The sequence below is a fragment of the Prosopis cineraria genome, unplaced genomic scaffold (assembly GCF_029017545.1).
Source record: "Prosopis cineraria cultivar Desert tree isolate PC_DT_omini unplaced genomic scaffold, ASM2901754v1 PC1, whole genome shotgun sequence".
Lineage (NCBI taxonomy): Eukaryota > Viridiplantae > Streptophyta > Magnoliopsida > Fabales > Fabaceae > Prosopis > Prosopis cineraria.
The window spans coordinates 45925708-45949964 of NW_026555332.1; the positions used below are offsets into that span (position 1 = coordinate 45925708).

A 24257-nucleotide genomic window follows, 5' to 3' on the forward strand; every position below is an offset into this window, starting at 1 on the left:
GATTCGCCTGGAGTTGGATGTGTTGTCAGACTCAAAACACAATTTTATTTTTATAAAAAAAGATTTAAATCCGCTGAGGTCTGTTAAAAAAAATTGTGAATTTTATCTTTTTTAAAAAATAGAAAAAACTTAATATTTTATAAAAATAATAAAATGAAAAAAAATACTTAAAAATATTTACAAAAATTCATGAATATTAACTTTAGAATATTTAAATCCTATAAATAACATGACAATTATAGCCACAAAATTGCCCCTTTGTTAGTGGCCAATTCATTCACAACACTTCCACAGTTTCACTTGCCCCCTTACATTAGAAGACTCATTTGAGTACTTCCCAATTTTTTTTTTTACTAAAGCCTATTTTGTATTACAGAATTTTGTTTTTATGAAAGTGAAATTAGATATGAATATGGATATGGAATTTAAAAAATATTTGGTATAACTGTGGAAATCATATGTAGTTTTTAATTATTATATATATTTAATAAATAAAATGACCAATAAACCCCATAACAAAAAAAAAGTCATCAGCAAACTCAGTGCAAAAGAATCATCAGTGAATCATGGAACCCAAAACCAAGTGCAAAAGATCAAGCGGGAAAAGGCTTTTTACCAACTGACCAGTTATCCTTCTCATCGGCCTTGGAACCACCACCAAGTGAACCATGTCATTTTGCCCCCCTATATTGAATGACACGAGAGATTTTTCATTTTTTAACCAACGCCAAATTAGCAACCCCGTCTATCCTGGATGGCTAATCGAAGTTTGAAACTCTGTAAGGAAAATGTAATACCCGCCTTAACATTATTGAAAACACACCACACATAATACACTGTTATGGTAATTAGGATTAGACAAATCTCTAGCTTAGATTATCATGGTAAAAAAAAAAATTAGACTCAAATCATTTTTATAAAACATTTTAAAAAGGTTGGGATCCCATAGAACTTTTTTTAAAATGTGTTTGAGCTCAAAAATTGATTGAAAAATCAGAGTATTTAAATAATACGAAGCATGTAAATCAAACAAGATAAGATAACAAATCAAATTATGGTCAAAAGATCCAAGATAATAGTTTTAGCTCATTACGCTATAGGATGTGGTACAATAAGCACACTTCAACATTTTTAATATTACACCGTGGCATGCACATTTTATCCCATAGCACCATGGGACATTCAATGTAGCAAATTATATCGACTAACATCATAGGACATTCGGTGCAATACTATATTGGGACTGTTACTATAGGACATTTAGACAATCTAGCAACTCTCTTGTGCCTATAAGAGTGTGGTTAAGAGTTAACAACACCCTTATTATGAGTATGAGCGAAGGAAAAAATTATAGTTCAGAAGTATGATAGAATGCCTTTGGCCGGATATCTTTATCATTGAATGTGTGCTTGGTTCAATATGTGATTAATTCATTAAATCCTGTGGTTTTAAGTTTGGGAGCTTTGAATGATGGTAGATAAATGATCATGTTAGAGGTTGTGATTGTGTGAAAAGAATTATAAAGAGAAAAACTATGTTTATAATTGATATATATACTCTTATTTAGTTTTATTTACTTATATGTGATTATTTGTATTCATAAACATTCAATGAACTATTTTAGTTATTGAAATTTTGATTTCACCTATGGTTATTTATATTTTCATAGGTTTTGACATTAGCGGTGCTGAAAGAGAAGATTTAGGCCAGGATTAGGGATTTATTGTCGAAGCACATTGTAAGAGTTTGTTATAATAAACTTGTGTTATATAAGTTGTATACTTGTGTATAAGTTGTCACAGGAGTACATAAATGCGCGTAAGCATTTTGATTGTGAATGAATGCATGATATTGTATCCAAAGCTATGTGGTGTATGTGTATGTATGACTTGTAAATACTAGCTTGATGTGATGTATACATGTGTTTTGACGTAATTGTGATAATCTGGGCTAGTGATTAAGTATCTGTGCGTATGAAAAAAAAAATATAGTTTGATAAATGTGTTAACTTGGCCATCAATGTAAATTTTAAATGAGAAATTGTGAAAATGTTCAAGTGCACGCACGCGTGATAGACAGTTAATCAGCCAAAAGGGTATATATGTGTAATATCATGAATATAAATAATCAATCAGGTGTAAATTATCCCATTAGACATAGTCAAGACCTTAAAAGTAGTCAATGACTTAAGATTTCCAAGCGTGATGTTCAAGTGGAGGATTTTGACTTAAATTGATCAAAATACACTTAAGTGATTAACTTTTAAATGAAATGTTAGATTTAAATGAAACCAGTGTCATTGATTAGATTTTACAACAAGCTTTGTGTGAACGCTTAAATCACCTCAATTAAATATCAATTGTGAAAATAGTGCATGCCAAAAGTTTGCACCAACGATTGCTATTTTGACAATAAAATCTAATATATATGCCACAACATATGTGTCAACATATCACAGCACATGACACAGAACAAACGCTAGTGCCTATTTTTGTGGGTGTTGCAAGATTAAATCTGGACCGTCCACTAAGGCAAAGTAAATTTTGGAACCTCCAGTTAAATATTTTAAATTTATATTTTTAAAATAAAAATTATAAAATTTTTTAATAAATATACTTATCAATTTAATAGTTTAAATTAATATGAATAGTCCAAATTTAATATTAAAAATTAAATTAACTTTTAAATATATTTTGAACAAATTTGTAAACTTATTAAAAAATTTTAATATTAAATTTAAATCATTCATATTAAATTTGAATTGTCAGATTGATATAAATATTCATTAAAATTTCTTACAATTTTTATATATTTTTTATTTTAAAAAATTTAAATAGTCTAAATTAAATTTTAACAGTTTATTTGTTTATTTATTTATTTTTGCTCAAGTGGAGTGGAAAGGAGGCCTCCTCCAGAGGAAGAGGAAGAAAAAAGTTAGAGAAAAACTCTAACTTTGCCTCTTTCAGAGAAAAAGTCTTTTTTTTTTTTAATTCAAAGTGACATTTAAATGTTAAAGTCAGCTTAAGTTAACAGTAGAATAATATTGTCTAATAAAAAATTAAGAATCCTAGGCATACTTAATGAAAAAAATTCTGAGACAGATTTGCTCATTAATCTTTAATTTTTTAAAAAAAATTAAACAAAGTTTTTGTTTGGTAGAAAATTTTAAATAAACTTGTGAAAATAAGGAAAGAGGGGGGAAAAAGTTAAAGAAGAACGAAGGCACTGGGCCAATGGTCCCCAGCCTTGCCTAATCTGCCGCAGCTATTCGAGTTTCAATATAGGAGCCATCTGTCAGCGCCATATGGCTTAATATTATTGGATGCCGCTACAATACACGGATCGCTATCACCATCACTTTAGAACCGTAGATGTTTTGAAGCAAACGGCTTTGATATCCTATCACAAAACGATCGAGCTCCTCACGGCTACCAGACCTTGTATAAATGTTGCAACCAAACGTTTCCCGCTCCCTCATCCAAAGCTCCCATAATTTTCCGTTTGTTTCTGGAGAAGTGTCAAGTTATCTTCATTAATGGATACCGGAGGAAAGTTGAAGAAAGGTGCCGGAGGAAGGAGGGGAGGTGGCCCCAAGAAGAAGCCGGTGTCTCGCTCCGTCAAAGCCGGTCTCCAGTTCCCCGTCGGAAGGATCGGTCGCTACTTAAAGAAGGGAAGGTATTCCCAACGTGTTGGCACCGGAGCTCCGGTTTACCTCGCCGCCGTGCTCGAATATCTTGCCGCTGAGGTAAAGATCATCGCATCAATATTCTAGGGCTTCTTTTTCGATGATTTCCCCCAAATATTGTAGGGCTATCTGAGTTGGAAGTTGAAACTACTGTTTCTCTCCCACTTTATTCGATGTTTTCTTGAATCGCTGTTTATACATTACTGGTAAATGTTTGGATTAAGGGCTGACGCTGATCTATTTAAATCAATTGTGCTTCTTAGGTGTTGGAGTTGGCTGGAAATGCTGCTAGAGATAACAAGAAAAACAGAATCATCCCAAGACATGTTTTGTTGGCGGTGAGGAACGACGAAGAGCTGGGAAAACTGTTAGCTGGCGTGACCATTGCTCATGGTGGTGTGTTGCCAAATATCAATCCCGTTCTGCTGCCTAAGAAGTCTGAAAAGGCCACCACAGAATCTAAGTCCCCATCCAAAGCCACAAAGTCCCCTAAGAAGTCTTGAATTGCCTTAACAGTGACTTGAACGTTCATCTCTGTGTACGTAGTTGTGTCTGTAGTGTAACTTGTATGGAGATCTATTCGATAAAATTGTAGGCACATGGCAATTACTGTTTTATTATCCGTGTAGAACTCTTGTTGCATTCTAATGAAATGACAAGGGCTTAATCCTCTATTTCTTCGTATTTGTTTTAAATCTTAAATTTATTTATTATTTTTTTGGAATTTAAATTTAAGTTTAAATTGCGGCGCACCACCACATCTAATTGCTGATTTTGCATCAAAGTCTGACCCAATTCAATAATGACCGTATGTTATATGATGCTTAAAGACAAGGGGGCTGCGGATCTTCGACGTCTGCAAAGTACTTGGACGAAATATTGGTAAGAAATGCCTCTAGCGTTTAAAATAATGATAACGATAATAACAATATTAATATTAATCAAAATATAAGATTGGTGATATGGGGAAAGTATTCTATAAATGAAGAAATAGACGATCAAGTCGCAGATTTTGGCAAACATGCTCCAAAATTGTTAGCTTAAAGGCGATTATCAATCTATGATTCTTTTTATTTTATTTTTTGGGAAATTTGATTATCCTCCAGTCACTTGCAATTAAAATTTCTGTTACAGTATTGAATCAGGAATAAACTTCTAAGATTATTGTGTATACAAATGAAGATTTAACCCTTAAGTAACTACTTTGCTAAAAAGAGAAAAATTGTATACACAATAATCTTAGAAAAGAGATGCGTCCAAGGGAAACCGGAAAGACCTAGTGAAACCATTCATTTGCTTCATTTCTTTTCTAGTGTATAAATTGTCCATTCTTCCAAAAAAATTCTCAAGATCACATCTTGCCCTCGTTAAAAAGTGTGGAAGGTTGGTTTTCAGCCTTGTGGCATTCCATGATCGGTTCCATAACACTTCGGGTACAAACTGTCTTGAAGATTGGATCCAACAAAACTGAAGCAGACACCTTAGAGATGGGCAACGAGGTTTTTGGTCCGTATTATTGCCACTCAACTGCAAATAGCCCAAAAGAACTGAATTGTTGTTACTGCGAATTCTTGATCCTGCGGCTGAGTGCGCTGTCGGTTGACCGACATAAGACCTACACTTACAAAACATTTTTTTTAAAAAAAAATGGTATTATATGGTTGAATCCTGGACTAATGTCCCAATCAAGAAAACAACTTATCAACCAAGAGTAAGCGAGCCAAATTCACCTGTTTATCCCGTTACAAGAGAAATTAGGAGCTACAGAACATCGGCTGTGGAGATGATCATTGGAGAGAATAGCATGTTAAAGCGTTGGTCAATGACTTCTTTCATTAACGTCATTTTCGACCATTAATGGCCCGACATCTCACAAAATTACTAATTTAATGTTTAAATACTTAAAACAGCTCCTATTAACTCTATTTAAATTAAAGAGTTAATATTCATAGCTTATATAAATCAAAATTTATCATTCTAATTCAAATTCTAACTTTTCAATTATAGAAAATAGAAGAAAAAGGAAGCAGGGAGCTAAATATACTTTGAGTAATTAAAAGCTTCAAAATATTCTCAATGATCCTTAAACTTATGTCCCAAGTGACATGCTCTCGTTTTCTCCTTTTCTTTTTCTTAGTTCTCTATCTGGTTTGCGGGTGCTTACAAAAAATTATGACTACACTCCATAGCACACACCACGATGCATAACACAAAAAAATCCATCCTCCCTTGCTCGTCCTCTGTGCATTGTAGTGAACATGTTACATGCCATGACATATTGCACAAAAATTTTACTTTAGCTTTTCTCATGTTTTTATGTCAATGTGACCTGACTACACCTGAAGCCTACATTTAAAGCTAAAATCACTAGCAAAAACACTTATTAAACCTTTCTAACCATACATGACGGTAATTCACTTAATTACCTTCTTTTACTTAATACTGATTAATTTTTTAGGATGTTACATTGGAGTAATAGAGTAAAATGAAATATTTACATTGTAGTTTTAATAATAAATAGTTAATAGTAATTTGAAAGTGAGCTTAAAACATCAGATTATACATCAAATGAAAAAAATTTAGCTATTTGAAAACTATCATTCAACATAATAAGGAAATTGATGAAGATGTTGTACCTAAAATGCAAATTGAATGGTTTAATTAAAAAAAAGTTAAAAAGTAATTTGTGATTGAAAAATACCTAATAATCATAAAAAAAATTTTATCAAATTGTTATAAAACCCGCCATGTTATATGATATTAAATGTTGAGCTTAAAATAGATATCAGAGGCATAAAGTTAAAGTAACAGAAATAATAATGTTGAAATGAATGTGCGAGCATAAATAAAAAAATAAAATCCAAAATAATTATATACAAGAAAAGGTAGGCGTGACATCTATTGAGAAAAAAATAATAAAAAATCATTTAAGATAATTAAGACATGTATAAAAAAAATAATGGCAAGAACCAATGAGCAAAATGAAACGAATAATCTTTAACCTAATAAAAAAAAGATAGAGGAAACCTAAAAAAAACATTCGCAAAAATTGTTGAACAAAAACTTAGTTAACAATACTCCTAAGAACTTAATTAACAATAAAACACAATGATGTTACACAACTTATATAAGTTACTCTACTGAGTGAAATAAGACTTAATTGTTGCTGTAAGTTACAATATATACTAATATTTTGGAGACTAATGAAAAATAAAATTCCATTCTGACCTTTTCTTAAAATCAGAAACCGCATACATAATTCGTGAGAGGAAAAAATTACCTATCAATGTACACACGTTAGCGCGCACTTGCATGCTTGCTTTCCCATTACATTGATAGGTAGTTTGTCAAAAGAGTGTTAAATTTTTCAAGGAAGGTTGGGCAATCAGGAGAAAAATTCAGACCCACACATTGTGGTGGTAAATTAAGAACAATGGCTGAAAATATGAACAATGTGTCTAATGTGAAATTCTTTTCTAAACGAATCAAATTGTGATCTCTCCACTTGCAACGGAAAAGGTGAAAGGGCAAGCCGGCAAGGGAAACCAAAGAACTCTAAAGATATACTGAACTACAGATATACTAAGGCCGACGTTGCAACTGAAGAAGTTGGGCAATGGGTTCTTGCCTTGCGGTGGAGAATGCAAATGAAGTGTGGTCCTCAGCAGCATGGGACAAAAACTGCCAAGGAATTCTCGATTCTTTCTAACATACAAAGGAAATTAGGAATATCTTTCCTATCGAACACAGTAATTCGCAGTCCCTTAAGAACAAAACACAAGTCAACCAAACAGTTTTTATCTATATTCCTTACTCTCTTTTTCCTTGCTTGGTTTTTTTACCTCCACAGCCAGGGTCTGACAAATTCTCCCTATCTTCGGGGACATGAACCATGGTTTACAAATTCAATTGTGAACTCAAATGAGATAAGTAACACAGCAACACCAAGTTAAATACCTACACAACTTAATCGATAATTCAAGTCACATGTGACAGATTTTATAGAATCTTTTATCCCCTAACCAAAAAAGAAAAGTGAAATAACCATTTGACTTTACATTCTCTTCTCTCTATTGTAACATTTTTCTTCATCCCACTCCCCCCGGGAGAATATTATAAAAAGCACAATTGTATTATGAGAATTAAGAGAATGTCAAGAATGGTTTAGCTTCCAAACCACAAAACATCATAGATGCTAAAGACACAGACGACAATATACTCGGTAAATGTATGCAAAATTACTCCAACATCTTGATCCTTACAGGTGAAGTCCATTCGGTTATCCAAATGGCATGCTTCGCAATTGTATTCACAGCCCCTTACGAATTGATGCTTCTTAGTAATGAGCGGAAGTATTCCTGAAATTTAACAATCCACTGATCATGTGTTTCATGGATAAACATATTTTTCAGGGTGACTGACTAGTTTGATGAACTTTAACATCCTAAAAGAGTTTGGTTTAACGAAACAGTTGTCATCTGTGATAATCAAAGTTTAATAATGGCTCATTTTTACCACAAATTGTCAACCAGACAGCATGAGGCTAGGGTGAAATTAGAACAGCAAAGAGTAATATGCAATAATTAAGAGAACAGCAAAAGTCAATCTTTTAAATAATGAGTAGAAGATCAGATTTGACGCGATAGTACATTGTTGACCGTAGATGAGACTTCATAGAATACACTGTTGTTGATAAGGGGCTTTTCGCTTACATTTGTTAGCTGAGATTGGTGTGCTTCGCATAACCAGTCCAGTCTTCACAAGACACCACTAATAACAGAATTGTTAAGGGAAAAATATTGCAACTTTGCTTTGATCACCTGCCCTCTCACTCAAACAGTCAAAAAAAGGGGAAACCAGCTGGTAAGCAAAAACTTAATAATCCTTCAAAATAATCAAACATAAAATCACTGCAATCAGAATAGGTGAAGTACCTCTTGAATGGAGGCTCCTGTGTTTTGAATAAAGCACCCTTGGCTAAACGGGCACGGAGAACAACAGTTTCCATGTAGCTACTCCAAAATACTGGCATAGTTTCTCAATGCTGGGTATTGCTTATTCATGCCTGATTATGGCAAAGTTCCGTGGGACGAGAATCAAGTGCTGATTCCAAAAAATAATTTCAATTGTTCACAACTTCAGTGAATGAAAGATAAGCAAGGAACAATAAACTTCGCGATGCCAAATGCAAACTACTATAATTCAAAATTCCGTTTAGCATCATAATACTCTTCCAGGTTGATAATACAGGACTCACATCACAGCATACGTTTCGGGCATGTTGAGGAACTATACTCACTATCAGTAGCGAGCCATCAAACCTCTTCCCTCCCAATGAAACGTGATACTGAAATACGGATTGAAACTAGAAACTGGAAACTCGGAAATCTGTCACAATGGAAATTAGGCCAAAGTTAATGGTATATAAAGTATCTGCAAGGCTGAATCGCATAAGTTACGGTCTCACAAAAGGAATTCAGTCAACTGATGATACCAATGACAAAGATATCGTCTTTATATCATCCACGCATCTCCAGAATCAATAGATAGCATCAAGAAGCTCGCTTAAGCAGAATTCGATCGCAAATCAGTTAAGCTACGGAGATGTCAAGATTCAGACCGTAAAGCTCGCGCATATTCTGAACAAATATTTAATTAAGAACTGTTCATAGCATTACATATGCAGCACCAGAAATCGAGAAAGGAAAATAAAGATAAACCCTAATCAGACAGGAACCGATTGGGCTAGACAGAAAACCCTAGATCCCCAAAATAAAAGGACGAACCGCCACATCTCAAACTAATCGCAGGACAGATCCTATCCAAATTACGAGCTCGTAAACTTTGTCACGGCCTTGGTTCCCTCGGAAACAGCATGCTTAGCCAATTCTCCAGGCAGCACCAATCGCACAGCGGTCTGGATCTCCCGAGAAGTAATAGTCGGCTTCTTGTTATACCTAGCCAGTCGAGATGCCTCCTGTGCAAGCTTCTCGAATATATCATTGATAAAACTGTTCATAATACCCATGGCCTTGCTGGAAATACCGATATCAGGGTGGACCTGCTTCAAGACTTTGAAAATGTAAATTTTATAAGTCTCGACGCTCTTCTTGGCCTTCTTTTTCTTCTTGTCGCCTCCCTCCTTTGAGATCTTCTTCTCCGCCTTGGGCTTCTTCTCCGCTGGTGCCTTCTCGGCCGGCTTCTTTTCCGCTGGCTTCTTCTCTGCCTTTGCCGGAGCCATCTGTTCAAAAGAGACCTCTACTTTTCTGAGTGGTTAGCAAGAAGGCACAAGGAAAGGGCGCGTCGCTTAGGCAAGGGGCTCAGAGAATGATATGATACGAGGAAGTGAGATGCTAGTGATATATATAGGGAGTATAGATGCGTTCTAATTGGAAGAGAGGGCTCAGGGCGGATCAATGACGTGTTATATTATACAATCGTTGATTAAGTTTAAATTTTGACGGATGAGATTTCACCTTATCGTATTCGTGCCGAATCCCTACCCTGGCTGGGTTCCTTGAAATTCGCGTAGTATGTGCACTGAGTTGTGACAAGGCTCGAAGCCCGCCTAGCACTTGTTATGATAATGATAATGATAGTAATATTTAAATCGGTCCAGTCCATTGCGTGTGACCGTGTGCGAATGTGTGTGAACTGTACAAAGGGGTTCATTTTTTATGCATAAAAAAAATACATTATGAGTAAATAACATTATTTGTAATTTATCAATAGTATAGCTTTTAATTTTTTCTTAATATGCTCATTCTGATATATTTTCCTTTGATGATGCGCATAATAAGTAATATGAAAAGTTAAATCAAAGGTCTTTGCAATCTATCTCAATTTTGTGGTTTTTTTCATAGTTTAAAAGTTTTTAAATCCCCATCTCCATTTGACGAATGATGAGTTAAAAAATATAAACTATGCTGTTTTAATGTAAATTTTTCTTGTTTTGGATATTTGAATGAAGAGTTTAAATTGTATTTTTTTGGGAAAAAATGTTTTGAAGTCCCTTTCTATGCGTCTGAATGGTTGCCTAATATCCTCACATTTTTTGCAAAAATAATTCTTATTATAAATCAAATATATATTTTTACAAAAAAAGCTTACTACAAAAAATAAGGATTAACTAGTTTTAAATTTGAAGCAAATCAAACCATGACTTTGCAAATTTTGATTATTATATTGGCTAAATGTATAAACCTATCTTTAAAGTTTTCATGCAAACTTAATTGATATCTTAAAAGATTTTTTGACGCAATGTTACTTTGATATTTCTCAAAACAATACAATTTCACATTGACTTGACTGACAAGCCCAGATGGTTGATCGTTGGTTAGCATAAGCACGTTTTGGTGGCATGCCAATGTGGCATATATTTCATCAATTTTTTTAGTTAATTAAAACTTTGTTTGGCTAAAAGTATTCTTCAACCCTGTCACCTTCTTCATTGTTCATCTCATTCCTTTTGTTAGACACCTCCCTTGAACAAGCATCCTCCAGCGAGAAATGAACAGCAGCTTCAATGTTAGGGTGACGAATGTCTTTAGAACATCAACCAACAACTTCATGTGTATTTGAGTTTCAGTTTGATAAAAATACATTTGACAAAAGTCAGTTATTATAATAAAATTTATGTTTGAATATATTTTTTTTTAAATTAGTTTAATAAATCGAAAGTTGTTTAAATTAATGATGTTTTGTACTTTTAAAGTGTGTGTTTAAATATGTAATGACAAAAAAAATATTAATTTATGATAATTTATAATTTTTAGTATAAAAATATAATTTTTAAAAATGTGAAAAAAAATTAAAATAACATAAAATTTAAGATGTTGAACAATAAAAATAAAAAAATATATAGTTTAATGTTAGAAAACATTATGTAATAATAGTTCAACATTTATTAATATTGAATAGTTACATGATTAATGGTTCGATATATAATATACAATCTGATCTCTAATAGAATCATGATTAATAGCCATATTTAAAATTGTACTTAAAATTAATGATGAAAATACATGCTCGTCATTACCATCATGAGTGTTAATGATATTTTCATTCTCAAAATATCTGAAGTTAAAATCAGTTGCAGATTTTTTTGTAATAAAATTATGTATAGCCATTATTGCACCAACTTTACAAACTTATGTCACAGATGGATAGTTATTTGTCATAAAATTGGGAATCTATTTTTTCAAACCCTAAAAGTCCTTTCAATCGTGGTCCTTAAACTTGAATGATAATAATTAAAAATCTCATTATTATTTGTAAATCTAGATGAATGCCTAAAATTTAGGAGGCGATACTTACGAGATCTATAAGGACTTAAATATCCCTATGGCATTGGATAGCCAACATCCATTAAATAATATTTACCCATCGATAAAAACATAAAAATTATAGAAATTAATTAAATATTATAATAGATTATTTTAAAACATATAAATATAAAATATACTTAAGGGTATCATAGTCATTTAAACAATTAGGTACATAATTACTTTCCTCATAATTGCTCCCAGCTCTCGTTTGAAATCCACCAAAAAGTAAAGTTTCAAAATTCACATTTCAACTCATTTTAAAAAAGTTATTATGCTCTCTAAAACATTATCCAAATAAATCTTAACATTCTAAAAGTTTAAAAGTCCATTTCTAAATGCACCCTTCATCAATCCTACCTTCTCCATCTTCTTCGTTAACAATGTTCTAGAGATTAAGCAATAAAAAATTTCAAAAAACAACAACACTCTAAAAATTACAAATTCTTGAAATTGAGAAATGAAAAAATAACAAGATTTTTGGGACTAAATGTTAGTAGGATAAAAAAAAACCACAATCAAGGAAGAAAATCAAAAAAATCAAAAAATAACAAGGAAGATAATAACAATGAAGGAGAACACAAAATCATGGAACAGACGCTTCTTCACACACAAATAAAAAGATCCAAAGTGGTTACTGGGTATAGAAATGATGCTATCGTATATGCCAAGGAAACTCCTTCCTGTGTCAAGGCAAGCCTTGCTCGTATGCTCAAATAGGCAATGACAATTCTTATCATGACAAAGGCCTGTATTGGGCACTTTATGGGAGCTCAAATCCTTAAAGTGAGTGGGATCAATTACATAGATGAGAGTGAGGTCACCATGGTCATTGATGTTGATAACTACACCAACATAAAAACTTTTGCATTCAATTTGTTTGCTATTATTGAAATCTCGAGGAAGCTCTCTAGCAAATTCACGAAGGTGCGGCCATGATTCATGCCAAAAGGGAGATTTTAAGCAAAAGGAAGGGTACATTATTGTGATATGGTAGGATTTGAAGTTTGAAGGGAGGGAGGAGGGGTAGACAACAACAATAGAGATGGCAATGAGGGGAGAGAGAAGGGAAGTGGTAAAGAAAGGAGGGTAAGGGTTTGGATCAAAAGTAATGAAAAAGAGGAAGATGATGCTTACATGATATTAATGTGTAAGTCTATTTGGCATGCCACCTTAGCAGTCCACAATCAAACCAATGATCAACAAGGTCAAATTATTATATAGGGCAAATTTGTATTGTTTTGAAAAATGTTAAGGCAATATTTTGCCAAAACATGCTTTAAGACACTAATTGAACATATGTGAAAATTTTGGGGGTAGATCTGTATGTTATGCTTATTATATTTTACTATCGTGTTTAAAGCTTGGTCAAAATGTTTTTTAATATGTACTCTCTCTGGACCATAATACAAAGCATGTTCTAAAAGAATTGCTTAATCCAAAATATAAGACATTAGGCAGCTTTTATAATTATTTTTTCAACTAGGCCCTTCTTTATTTATCATTCATTTTGAAAAAAATGACACATTAGAATTTTAATTATCATTATCAAGACACTTATACATGATATTTAATGAGGATAAGACCGGAAAGATGTAAATTTTTTTTAAGAAATCAAAATTTCAACTAACATATTTTGATAACTGTGAATTAATTACTAATGCCTTACATTCTGGTTCAAAGAGAGTATAACTACCCTTAGCATTTAGAAATAGTTTATTTTAATGGTGATTTATTTTTGTTAAGCTAGTGGCTTAATGACATATAAATCTACCAACAACATAGTTTGATTTGCAACCTATAAATAAGAGTGCACTAGTGCATGCACGAACCCAATGTATAACCTTTGAGTTCTCAGGCATTATCTCACTTCACTATAAAATTTTGAGTTGTATCCCCATATTTGTTTTTTTTGTTGCTTGTTTCATTCCCTTTTTGTTTACAAAAAAAGTTTGTTTAACCTTGAAGAGCTGCCACATTACTTGTGCAATGAAGTAGCTCTTAAAAACAATGTTATCAAGCACAACTTAAATCGAATTTTACACTATAGCGACCAACATGCTAGAACGTAAACTTTTTTTCTTTTCCAAGCAAGCGGCAAAATATTTCCAACATTCTTCTCAATCTTTAATGGGTAAGAAATTATACCAAGGCAGGTTTGCAGCAAGTTCATTTTCAATTTGTTTGTCTTGTATTTTTAAGTGAGCTGCGAAATATTTTAAACTTAGAGACAGTATTTTAAAAGTTAGATTGGATATTGAATTGGAAATACCAGCAGGTTATGAATTTAATAGTTTAACTTGTCAGATCGATGGGTGAATCGGTGATATAATAATTTTAAAAAAATGTAATGTATACAATATATGTAAGAAATTTGAAATAAAAAATAAACAAATAATTTTAACTTTATTCATAACAAATAATAGTAAAATTTAATTCACTGGCAACCATAAATTTAAATAGTTAAAAGGAGATACTATTTCTTTTAAGGGGAAAAAAAAAGCATGCTGCTCATTAGCTAAAGAGTTAAAATTAATAAATAATAATTAAAATACGTATATATATATATATATATATTTTTGCAATGGATTAAATACAAATACAGTCTACATAAATCTACATATACTCACCCCATTTTCTACAGAGCAAAGTGACCTCCAAAGAAATGACAACATAACCACCCACCACATTCACACCTACCCAACTTTTACCCACATAAAAATAGAACCCGCAAACTCTCTCTTCCAAAAGAGGCAGCGCTATCAAGCCAAGAAGTTGTTGACATAATGGGGAGATGTGGGACGTGATGACATGTTTCGCTGGTACTGTTGAAATATTTGAAAATGATAAATTTTCTGTATTTTTTTTTTTAAACTCAAGTAAGGATTCAGACATTCAGTTTTATTCTGGCCCAAAAAATAAAAAACGCATTCAGTTTCATATTAAAAGAAATTAAAAAGATTTAAGAATTCAAATTTAAATGGGAGAATTTTAATAAAGGACTTCAACCATATTTAATTATATTCAAAACTTCTTAATTTTTAAAATTTCACTACAGTTTAGAAATATAATTTGATATTAAATTCTTTAAAAAAATAAAAAACCCTTCATTTAATTTAAATTAATATTAAGACTTTAATACTTCACCTGTTAATTATCTTATTTCACTTATTCGTTTATTTATTGAATTTTGTTTATTGTCCTATTTCATTAGTTTACTTTCCTGGAATAAAATCAAGTGAAAGTTTAATAATGAACAAGTAAATTAGAGTAATAAACAAATGAAGTAAGACAATTAACAATAGTTCATAAATAAATGAATAATGCATAATATAGAAAACAACAAGCTATCTTAAGATGATCTAAAATGAAAACAAGTTAAGTAAGAAAGTTATAGTAATTCTTTTGTTAAGAAATGTAAGGCATTTTTAATCGAATATCACTCCTCAATAAAATAGTTATCTATTTCTCAATTAACTCTATATTTTTATATTTACCTCTATTAAACACTCTATGATAAATATAAAGTCATTATCAATAGGGATACTTTTTAAAAATAATGATTACACATCGAAAGATTAAAAATGCCTTATATTTTTAAACAAATTTTTCAAAAAATACTTTATATTATTAAATGAAGAGAGTATTTATTTAAAGGAGAAAAAATTTGTCACTTCCCTTAAAAATTTAATATGAAATAAATACTTTTAAGTTGTAGTCTAATTTTAAAATTTAAAAGTTTTAAATGTTAATAAATTTAGTCAAGGATTTTTTATTGAAATTTTTTCAATTTAAAATTTCACCCTGCTAATCCTTGGCCCAAGCTGTCTGCCCTAGTTCTGAATTCCTATGACCTCCAATCCTAGCTTGGAAAAGTCGTGCTGGGACATATAATTTTTATCTAATCTCTTTGACATAGGAAATTAGGTTGGGGATATTTGCAGCCCATTTGGAATTACAAGCCAAACTCATGGGTGTGAACATTTCTATAAAAACTTTTTGTTAGCTATTGTAATAATATATTATCATCGTTATTTGAAAGCTTGATGTCTGACCGAGCCTGGGTCTCATAACAAGTTTATTTTCAAGCATGTTTTCGCTTTTAAAGTTTCAAGCACGTTGTCAGATATTTCCAACCTATCACAACACTTAAATATTGCATTTATCTAAATATTTGTCCCTAGCTGTTTAAATTTGGAAGTTGATCTCTTTATACTCTCTCTGGTCTTATTGATAAAACGTGTATGTTTGTTTGTTTTTTTTTTTTTTTTTTTGGTCTGGATTGTAAAGCATGTGGTTAACTTCTACTGTGACTTTTTTCTTTATCCCATTAAATGTTGACTTATGTTATTAGACATTCACTCCATCCTTGAAGCCCAGGCAGCAAGCAGGTCAAGGGGCAAATGGTTTTTGAAGAAGCATGGCCTGCTTATTATTATTCTGCCATCCAAGTCTAGGGCTTAGGCCGCAAGCCCAATTCGCTTCCGCTTAAATTATTTCCGTAACTCACTGTGGGACCTGCACTAAAAAACCGAATAGGTTTGGCGACAACAAAAATAAAAAATCAAAACTAAAATTTTATTCTCGACTGCTCGTCAATGAAATTGATCAATTTCGTCACTCAGAATTACAAAAAATAACTACGGCAGTGAAAGTAGGGAAATTTCAGGATAATGTCCAACTTCAAAATTACCAGAGCAAATCTAAAGAGAAATATGAAGACGGGACAAGATGGAGAGGATGATCAATCAAACTTTAGCTTTTTTGTCAATATACTATAAACACAAAAAGAAATTGCCTAAATGCTACAGTGTAAAAAATATTTATCAAAATACTACATACAAAATTGTTCAAGTAAATAATGAGTTTGAAATTGTGAATAAATTTAAAGTCAATAATTATTTTTTTATTCAATACAAAATAAATTTGTTCGTTAAGTGAACAATTTTAACTTTTTGTTATTGATGTAACAAAATCTTTACTTTTTTCTTGTGTGAATGATTTGTCAAATCCCTTCTTCACTTGTTAAATTTCTCTTCTAACTTTTGATTTCAGGCGTGACATTATAAAATTCACATGCATGTGCTTTGAATTGACTATATAAGGAATTGAAAACATATGTTCTTGCTTGCTTCTCATTCTTGCTTGCTCCATTTCTTGCATGCTTCATTCCCTGTGGTTTCTCATTTATCTCTTATTCAAATTTTAAAGCTCTATTTTTTATTCAATTTCTTTACTCCAATTGATGGTGTTGGTGTTTTGATCAGAGTTTAAAGTACATTTTTTTCATTTTTATTTACTTAAAACTTGACGTTCCATCTAATTAAAGTATATTTTTTTAATTTTTTTTAACTTTTATATCAAAGTTATTTTTTCAAGTCATAAGTAAAAGATTAATATTCAATCATTAATGTTTTGTAAGAAAATCTTAACATACAAAATATCAATGATTAAATATTATAGAATAATCATTTTCTTAAGATGCACGTGTAGTTAATTTTTTTATAAAATAATTAGGGGTAGAATCAACAAAAATATAGGGGTCAAATTTTTAAAATTGATACACGATCTTCTGTATTTTTTATTTTTAATATTTATACTAATTAATTGTTTGTGTAAGTTTATTACTTTAAAAATCTTAGAGAATAAATTACATATAATATTAATCACAACAAATATATCTATAAATTATATATGGAATTATATATCTATAATATTAATCATAACAAATACAAATAATATAGGAAAAAATTATCCAATAAATAATATAGAAAAATTTAAAAAGTGAAATTATATATCTCTAACATTAACCATAACAAATATAAGTAGTATAGTAAAAACTTATCAAATAAATAATATAGAAAAAAATATATATTTGACATATTAAAAACTTAATTTATACAAATTCTTGATTTTTTATAATACTTTATATGGGAAAAATGCGTATGTTACAAACATGGCATGTCCTCATACAATTTTGGCCTAGGAAAAAAGGTCAGACAACAAACAAACGCATACATATGCATAAATTATATAAATTATGCAGAAGGCAAAAGCTGTTGGGATTTTGAATTGTATCCAAAAAATTATGAGTAAAAATATCCAAAGGGTCCTAATAATATTGAGTGGTGGAACTTGGCCTCCTTAAGGGTGACATGGTTCCACCTCGGAGAATAATTATAATTAATTTATTAATAAAAAGATTAAATACACATAAAAAATTATTACATGTATGTAATACTTCATTCAGTCTTAAATATAAAAGTTAGATAAATAATTTATAAATATTTAAGAAATTGATTAAGTTAATTATTTTTATAATTTAATTTCTTTGGGGTGTTAATTGTATAATATAATATTTAGGAAATAAAATAGATCATAGAAAATAGTTTGTATGTATATTTACAAATGGACAGATTTTTCATCGTATAGCCAGTCTAACATTTGAGTCAAATACTATAAAAATAATAAAACTTAACCCAAATATTAACTTGGACATATTGAAGCAACTTATTGGGCAAAAGATGTAACACCCTCAAATTTACAGACCGATTTTTCGCAAATCATTAATTCAACAAATCATTTTTTTTTTCATTGAACCCTTATCATGGTAGAAAAATTTCTACCACGATACATCCAAGACAATATACCACAGGTCTTAAAATATCTCAAAAAAAAACAATTAGAACCATAAGGGACAGACATGATCCTTATAGCATGTTATTCAAATCAGATCATGAATCAAGAGGGACAGACATAATCCTCTTGGTCATGTAAATACTTTTAATAAAAAAGATTAGAGTTTACATGCTTCACAAAGAAGATATGTCCTAAGTTGGCACAAGATACATTGTATAATCTAAAATAAGAGGCAGCGTAAAAGATGGTGTCTCATACACCACAGTTACACCTCTGGTGCTTTCTCGGCCGGACTCGCTCCTGTAAAAATATTAACCACGGGGAATGAGACTTAAAAGTTCCAGTAACCAGAAATTAATATGTAATGATGCATGCGGATGTAACTAATCATGTGATTGCTAAGTGGGCACACAAAACATTTAACCGAACAATACTTTCAAACAAACCGAACAAGTATTTAATTTGCATGACTGCACTTTATATCCTCCTTTCGCCATGCTCGGACGCCAAATCACCCGGCCAAAGGTGAGTTGGACCAAGCGACACGCCACTCATTGGGTCCAATGAGGGCTTACCATGTGGTAATAATTAACCGAACAGAAATTTCCATTAACACCATACATTAAAATACCCTGACAAGTCATGCATTATTCAAATATCCAAACAGGAATATATCCGAACAATAATATCTCATCATGATAAATAAAAAATAAATTTTTAACCCACTTGGCAATAATTTCAAACAAGTATATACAGTATTTATTTTCAATAATTCATAATTTTTCCAAACAACAAAACAACACATAACCATTCACAAACACACTCATCACAACACATTAATAATGGTTACCTTGTGTCTTGAATAACAAGTTCCCCTTCACAACTCCTTTTTCACCACTATCTTTGTCAATATAATCTACATAATTATTTCACAATACTATATATTAATTTTACATTAAAATAAATAACTCTAATTTAAAGAATTAGAAAGTCTTAGATCTATAGTCCATATTAACACTAATTTAAGATTTATGCCTCATTTAACTTTCCAAATTCTTTTCTAAAATTCTCGTACCCTAATGAACTATTTTTTTTATCCTCAATTCACTTCTAGTATCACAATTTCATCCTTCTATATTCTAAAAATTCATCCAAAAATAAATTAAATTTTAAAATTATCCTGAAACCTTAAATCACCTTTCTATAACCTCAAAAATACCTATTCATACTTAAATAAATATTTAATAATCATAGGTTTATCCCTACATCTCAGATTCCACATAAATTCAACCATATAGATCTAGATTTTAACTCAAAAAATTTTAAACATGAGTTTCAACCTCAAGAAAATATTCTATAATATTTATTATATCCCTAAGAATTTTAACCTATATTTTTAATCCATCATATCATCAGATTAACTATTCTATAGAAAAATCCTAATCAAAATATTTACTCTATCCTACAAAATAATCATATCACTAAAAAGCTAATATTATTTAGAAAATAACTATAAAATTAATTTTGTAATTAAATAAATTTTTAAATGCTAATCTAAACAAGAAAGTTAGAACATACCTGAAGAAAAAGAAAATAATCCCCCTTGCGAGAAAACGCCGAGCAACGTGAGAGGAAGAGAGAAAAATAATATAAAAATGGGATTGTGAGTCCCAAAATTATATTAAAAAAAAACTATAGATTTGAATTTAATTATTCAAACCTTTGGGCCAAAAGTTGCAATTTTCTCTAAATTGCATCTTAGCCTCTCATGCTTCCTAATGCACACACCCCCTCCTTTTTATACATGAAGGCACCTCTTCTCTTCCCTCATCTAACCAATGTGGGACTTAGAAACAACAATCTTCCACCCCCTTTTTTTTGTTCCTTTTACCTTCTCTCTTTTTTTTTCAACGCATACATAAAAAAAATTATTTATGTATTATATCTTAACTAAATATTGTTTATGTGGTTTTAAATTTAAATTTTTTAATTCATAATTAAATACCTAACCATAATATTATTTCTAAATAACCTCAAATAATATAAATTCCTATTATTATCATTTTTTTTTCTCAAAACCTAAATTCCACAATTTCTTTATTATATAAAAAATCAGGATGTTACAAAAGACATGACTTCCTCCTGATAAATTTATTCATTATTAATAATTTTTAATTTAATACACCATATAATAATTTCTTAACCTTATTAGTAACAATTATTTACCCATCATCTTCACTCAAATAATTACTAAATTATTACACAAATCATTTGATGTGGTAGATGAAGTTGACAAGTCGTTCCTACTAAGAACAAGTTTTGGTATATCAAAAATAATGTATTGAAAAAATCATTCTTGATTTTATTAATTTTAAAAATCATTTTCCATTGAACGATTTTGGATGTAGTATTTTAGAAAATAATTCTTGTTGTATAGCATTTTGGTATTTTCTTTTACTGTATATAGTATATTTGTAAAAAAAAAACCATAAAGCTCCTGATTCATTTTGCCGATTTTTAATTTTTTTATGAATAACATTAAATATTAAACACCTTCCTTTTTTTCCAAGCTGATTCATGGTTAAGAAAAGATCAAAAGATTATTTCTCTTAGTTAAATTAGCTTCATAAATTAGGAACCATTTGTTTTTTGCTTTTCAAAAAAATGAAAACAGGCGAAACGGGTCCATGGGTTCTGGGCCCCGACCGCATCAAACTAACGTGTTATCGGTTTAATTAGGCTGGGGACCCCTCACGTGAAGGAGCCTTGCTGGCTGGACAACCTTTCTCTAGCTCGGGGCTACGATACGGCCGCATCCCGTTCAATCTCCAGGTCTGCATCCCCTAACCATTTTGATTTCCGCTCTCTCTTTTGGTGCAACCCTTTCCTGCTTTCTAGATCATTAATTCTTGAATCTGGTCCTATGTGTCGTCTCATAGCTCTGAATGCAGCTGGGTTTCGTTGGGGTTTTGTTATCCTGTTGCCTTGTCGTCCGCAATTTGTTATCCAATGATTTACAATATTTCAGGATTCCCACGTTGTTTGTGAATCAACAAGCAAGCTATAAACGTAACCTATATTCGATATGAAATTCTTTTCCGTGTTATTGAACATGTGCGTGTGTTGGCCAAAAGAAAGTGCGTGTATGTACTACATCTCTCTGCTTGTAGGAGTCTAGCATGTGTTTTCAGCATGATTTTCGAGAAAGAAAATTCCAAGCCATTGCAATGAGTCTTTCAACTTGTTGATTCATCATATCTATTTTATTCCCATTGGTAAGTAGCATAAGTTTAACAAACCTGGTTGCATATCCATAAGCCAAATTCCCTATTCGGAGCTCTAGGTAGGGCTTGCTTGACTTGAGCGAGCTGATATCAATAATGTCAGAATGGAATTTGTTTGATTTAGGGTTAAATCTTTTGGAATTGCCAACAAACTGCTTTCTTCCATATACTTTTTACTTTTCTGTTTTGTCTCTAAACCGCCAAAACTCATGCCGGTCGTTGTCTGTGTTTTCTTCATTTTGATTTGCTCTCTTTCCCACATGCAGATGCTTCCTGATGCACTTTCCCCTTTGTTTGTCATCACGTCAGTCGCATCGATTTTTTTTTTTTTTTTTAAATCTGAACCAGTTCCTTATTGTTTTATTTTGACTTGGAGTAAGGGCAGTGATGATTAGCGGCGCTTACAGCATGCTTCTCGGATGTATCACTCTAATTATATAATGCTTATGAATGGATATAAATTAGATGCTTGGGGGGAGAAGACTGACCCGTCCAATCCACTATGTTCCCTTTCCACTGATTTCTTCCTTCTTGTTATTGATGTGCCTTGCTACGTCATACATGCCCATTATTCTCTTGCTTAAAGTGATATATGTATTCTTCCGTTTGAATATGTAATAACCATGACTATCCTCTTTGTCATATTTAGTGGAGATGTTTTTGATAGAATGTGTGTTTGGTTTTATGCTGAGAAAACTAAGAACTTACTTTGAGCCATCCATCTAGAGACAAGCTTTCCTGTTAAGGTGTATTGGAATTCGTGATACTAATAAGACAGACGCACCCAAAACCATTTCTCCGCTGCCCAACTGAAATAGTCAGTTATGCGCTTTTTTGTTTTTAATTGTTTCCTTTTAGCACATCATCATGATTTCTTGCCTAGTTTTTCATTCATGTTGCCAACTTGCTATGCTCTAGTGTGATAAATTGTTATTCATGCAACAGCCTGCCCCTGAAAGGATGGTTAGAGTCAGCGTCTTGAATGATGCATTAAAAAGCATATACAATGCTGAAAAGCGAGGAAAGCGCCAAGTGATGATTAGACCTTCATCGAAGGTTATTATCAAGTTTCTTCTGGTCATGCAGAAGCATGGTTAGTGGTAGTTTGTGCGTAGATGATAAGTTCTCTTTTCACAATGTTGATATTGACTCTGCTCTTGCCTGCAGGATACATTGGTGAGTTTGAGTACGTAGATGATCACAGAGCTGGAAAAATAGTTGTTGAACTTAATGGAAGGTTGAACAAGTGCGGAGTTATCAGCCCTCGCTTTGACGTTGGTGTAAAGGAAATTGAGCCATGGACTGCCAGATTGCTTCCTTCTAGGCAGGTTAGAAACCGTTATATTAGTTTGAAATAATTATTTTATGGAAAATAGATTCTTAAATGCGATTACCAACTAACAACCATGGGTAACACAGTTTGGCTACATTGTTCTGACGACTTCTGCGGGCATCATGGACCACGAAGAAGCTAGGAGGAAAAATGTTGGTGGAAAGGTCCTTGGTTTCTTTTACTAGGCGCACATGCATTTCTGGATCTGTGTATTCCTCTTGTTTAGAGGTTTTTGCTAAGGACCACCTTGGCAAAAGATTTTGTTAGTTTTGAACTTATATTGTGTGTGAGATAATCCAAACCGTTCTAATTTACAATTAACTTCTTTAGATACCCTCATGTGATCTTCTGTGCGTATTCCTATTATACTGGTCGATATTGTTGCCCGCTTTTTGTTTAAAATTCAATCATGTCAAGTTCGCATGAACAAGGAGTCAGCAGTGATTGCACCATATAATTCCAACTTCTAGGGACTAGGATCTGGTTTTCAAAGTCAATTGGCTGTTTGACTCAGACCAGTAAATTCTTTAAAAATATTTCTTTATTTATTACGCTTGGTTCATCCTGTAGTTTTGAATCCTATGAGTCAGCAGTGTAAACCAGCCTTCATTTTCGTTTTTAACCCCCCGCCCCCCCTAAATTTTTCTTGCGAAAGCCTAGACACCCATTTTGGGGTCGTGACATGAACGGAAGAAGGCTACTGCAACGTGCCCATGATATGCTGTGAAAATTATTCGTTGAATTCAGTTTTCAACTTTCGATTGTAATGAACAAATTACGCTTAAGATACACACGTACACGATCATCTATAATCAGATCCAAATTTCTTGATTTTTTAATTTAGATGTCGAAGACAAATATTTTACATGCTACATTGCTCAGTAATCAAGATTTTAAATCCTATTGATCTAATAGAAGTAAGAGATTCATATATCCTAATAAAGATTTTCTTTTAGTATTATTTATTCCACAAGATTTAAGCTTCACGTTTC

General features: G+C 31.7%; 3 protein-coding genes and 1 long non-coding RNA gene across 4 annotated transcripts; 2 read left to right on the forward strand and 2 right to left on the reverse strand.

Moving 5' to 3' along the window:
- Positions 1 to 3464: 3464 nt before the first annotated feature.
- Positions 3465 to 4359, forward strand: LOC129312104 (histone H2A-like). The gene is made up of 2 exons (XM_054954690.1): positions 3465 to 3745; positions 3949 to 4359. The coding sequence occupies exons 1-2, from the start codon at positions 3536 to 3538 to the stop codon at positions 4186 to 4188; spliced, it is 450 nt and encodes a 149-aa protein (XP_054810665.1). The 5' UTR covers positions 3465 to 3535; the 3' UTR covers positions 4189 to 4359.
- Positions 4360 to 9320: 4961 nt separating this feature from the next.
- LOC129312110 (probable histone H2B.3) lies at positions 9321 to 10027 on the reverse strand. Its single transcript, XM_054954704.1, has one exon. It carries the CDS (start codon positions 9924 to 9926, stop codon positions 9513 to 9515), a length of 414 nt encoding a protein of 137 aa, XP_054810679.1. The 5' UTR covers positions 9927 to 10027; the 3' UTR covers positions 9321 to 9512.
- Positions 10028 to 18836: 8809 nt separating this feature from the next.
- Positions 18837 to 20346, reverse strand: LOC129307986 (uncharacterized). The gene is made up of 3 exons (XR_008592521.1): positions 20227 to 20346; positions 19499 to 19564; positions 18837 to 18948 (listed from the first exon to the last, which is right to left on the reverse strand). It is a non-coding gene; the product is annotated as an uncharacterized LOC129307986 (long non-coding RNA).
- A 1057-nt stretch (positions 20347 to 21403) lies between these two features.
- Positions 21404 to 23598, forward strand: LOC129316406 (40S ribosomal protein S15a-like). Its single transcript, XM_054960816.1, has 4 exons — positions 21404 to 21480; positions 22878 to 23025; positions 23100 to 23260; positions 23352 to 23598. Exons 2-4 carry the CDS (start codon positions 22893 to 22895, stop codon positions 23448 to 23450), a joined length of 393 nt encoding a protein of 130 aa, XP_054816791.1. The 5' UTR covers positions 21404 to 21480; positions 22878 to 22892; the 3' UTR covers positions 23451 to 23598.
- The last annotated feature ends 659 nt before the right edge of the window (positions 23599 to 24257 follow it).